Source organism: Auxenochlorella protothecoides, assembly GCF_000733215.1.
Source record: "Auxenochlorella protothecoides strain 0710 unplaced genomic scaffold scaffold101, whole genome shotgun sequence".
Classification (NCBI taxonomy): domain Eukaryota; kingdom Viridiplantae; phylum Chlorophyta; class Trebouxiophyceae; order Chlorellales; family Chlorellaceae; genus Auxenochlorella; species Auxenochlorella protothecoides.
In genome coordinates, this window is record NW_011934437.1 from 11,615 (window position 1) to 14,066 (window position 2,452).

At 71.2% G+C, this 2,452-nt stretch overlaps 2 protein-coding genes across 2 annotated transcripts in view; both read left to right on the forward strand.

The window, feature by feature from the left end:
- The window catches only part of F751_0269 (putative granule-bound starch synthase 1, chloroplastic/amyloplastic), a gene marked incomplete at both ends in the record, with an annotated part of 3,103 nt that extends 2,094 nt beyond the window's left edge, over window positions 1-1,009 (forward strand). The window contains 2 exons of the mRNA XM_011403260.1: window positions 400-630; window positions 803-1,009. Of these exons, the coding sequence (XP_011401562.1) occupies window positions 400-630; window positions 803-1,009 (438 nt within the window). The remainder of the gene's footprint in view (window positions 1-399; window positions 631-802) is intronic.
- Window positions 1,010-1,761: 752 nt separating this feature from the next.
- Window positions 1,762-2,452, forward strand: part of F751_0270 (Mitochondrial import receptor subunit TOM40-1) — a gene marked incomplete at both ends in the record, with an annotated part of 5,255 nt that continues 4,564 nt past the window's right edge. The window contains 2 exons of the mRNA XM_011403261.1: window positions 1,762-1,993; window positions 2,064-2,446. Of these exons, the coding sequence (XP_011401563.1) occupies window positions 1,762-1,993; window positions 2,064-2,446 (615 nt within the window). The remainder of the gene's footprint in view (window positions 1,994-2,063; window positions 2,447-2,452) is intronic.

Sequence of the window (2,452 nt, forward strand, 5' to 3'; positions counted from 1 at the left end):
GGCTGGGCCTGCGCGCCGACCCCCGCGCGCCCCTCTTCTGCTTCGTGGGCCGCCTGACGCAGCAGAAGGGCGTGGACGTGCTCCTGGCGGCCCTGCCCGCGGTCATGGCGGCCGCGCCCCCGCCCGGCCGCGCGACGCGGCGGGGGGGGCCGGGGTCGCGCCGGGGGAGGCCGGGGCCACGCCGGGGGCGGGCGCGGCCGCGAGCCCGGGCATCCAGGTCGTCGTGCTCGGGTCTGGAGAGGTGAGGCGGCTGGCGGCGGCGGGCTCTGCGGGGGCGGTTGCCCGCCCAGCTGCAGGAGCAGCGCGCCCTCTGGCCATGCTCAGCGCTGCAACCTGGAGACAACAGCCCTTGGCCACCTCTTAAAACCCCCACCCCCTTCACCACACAACATCCTGCAGGCCTGGATGGAGGCCGCACTGGAGGGCCTGGAACTGTCCTTCCCGGGTCAGGCCGCCGGGCTGCCGCTCTTCTCAGAGGAGCTGGCGCACTGGCTGATGGCCGGCTCCGACTTCGTGCTCATCCCCTCCCGCTTCGAGCCCTGCGGCCTGGTGGCGCCCTGCGCCATGCGGTACGGCACCGTCCCGCTGGTGGCAGCCACGGGGGGCCTGCAGGACATGGTGGACGCCAAGGTGCGCAGGGGGGGGCGTGCAGAGTGGTGAGAGTAGGGTGTAGCTGCTGCTTTGCCTGGGCCTTGCATCGCTTGCATGGACCCCAGAGGAATGGGGAGATGATGCCGACGATGAACGGCCAACACTGTACGAGACATGCTGATCCATGCTTGCACGCGGAACTCCTTCACAGGTCGGGTACACGGTGCCGAGGCTGGGCAGCGAGACGTCGGCCGTGGATGTCCGGCAGGACGTCCTGCACCTCATCCAGGCCATGCGCCGGGCCGCTGCGACATGCGGCACGCCGGCGCACGAGGCCTTGCAGGCCGAGGGCATGGCCCGGGACGTGTCGTGGGCGGTGCCTGCCGCGGAGTGGGAGGCCTGGTTGGCGAGCCTGTGACGCCGAGCGTGTTGTGCCGGCGACAGTGCGCGCCCGCCGAGGAGGTGCGGAAGCCCCGACCCTACTGTCCCCCCCCGGCTCCCAACCGGCCTGTCCGGTGCGCGATCTGAGAGCTGCGGGGCCCTTCATGTTTCACATACATTGTCCTCCTGCTCCACGTTGAAATTTCGACACGTTCTGCGCAAGGCATTGCGTGGAGATCTTCGCAGTCTGCGCACAGGGGCCGTGTCCGGTCGACTCCGTACCGGTTGGGACAGGTTTCGGTGTGGAGGCAGCTTCTTGTTAAACCCTGATGCGGACAGCCCGCTGTCGCATCTCGATAAACCCTGACCAGCTGCTGGGTCAACTTCTGGCCATCTTGGAGCTCAGCTCATCCCAGCGACCGCCGGACAGTGCGCCATCTTCCCTCGCGCATCTCCGCAAACCCGGCGCGTGGCCCACCACAGCCAGGCCACCTCCCTCCGCCTGCGCCTGACCAGCTCGCAGGCTGACGCGCGGTTGCGTCGTGCCGCACAACCCCCTGCGCAGCTGCCGAGCCCTCCCCAGAAGCATCCCTCGCGCACCCAGAAGGACCCCCCCATCCCTCAAATAAATTCCGAGGTGTGTGGTCTTACCCCGGGCTGGACTTGTCCCGCCCAATTCACCCTCATGACGCGCTGACCTTCTACGGGGTTACTGACGCGGTTAGGTGTGGGTGGGTGGTCGCTCACGGCCCTGGGCCCCCTGTCCCACAACCCACAGGATTCCCTCCGATGGCGTCCAGCGTCTTTCTGCCCCAGGGCTCCCTGCTGGGCCCCCCGCCCTGCCTGCAGAGCTCCCACAGCTCCGCCTTCCGCGCCTACGGCGGCGCGCGGGAGGCGGCGGACCTGCGGGACAGCCCCCTGTTCCTGGCCGCCAAGCAGGCCCTGGCCGCCACGCAGGCGGAGGCCGCCGCGGCGGCCCTGCCCTACGCTGCCCCGGCCCTGGGGCCCCGACACCACCGCCGTCGCGGCTACCGGCCCCGACTCCGGCGCCAGCTCAGGCCTGACCGAGGCACTGGCCGCGGGGTTGCAAGAGGTGGCGCAGGCCGGCGCGCCGCGCGTGGCGGGCGTGAAGCTGCCCGTCACCTGCAACGACGTGCGCGGCCTGGTGTTCCTGGACCAGCAGGTGGTCTCCTGCTTCTGCCCGGCCTGCGACGCGCGCGTGGCGGGCGGGCACGACCGCCCGCTCTTCTCCTTCACCCGCTTTGAGCGCCACTCTGGGTCCAAGGCCAAGAAGTGGCGGCTGTCCCTGCGCATCGACCCGGGGGCGGTGCCGGAGTGCCCCCCAGGCGACGCGCCCATGCCCATCGGCCAGTGGCTGGACGCGCGGGGGGTGATGGCCTGGAGCGCGCGTGCCCCCACCCGCGTCGGCCCCGGCGACTCCGAGTCCGACTCGGGCACGCACGGCGGCGGCGTCGTATAA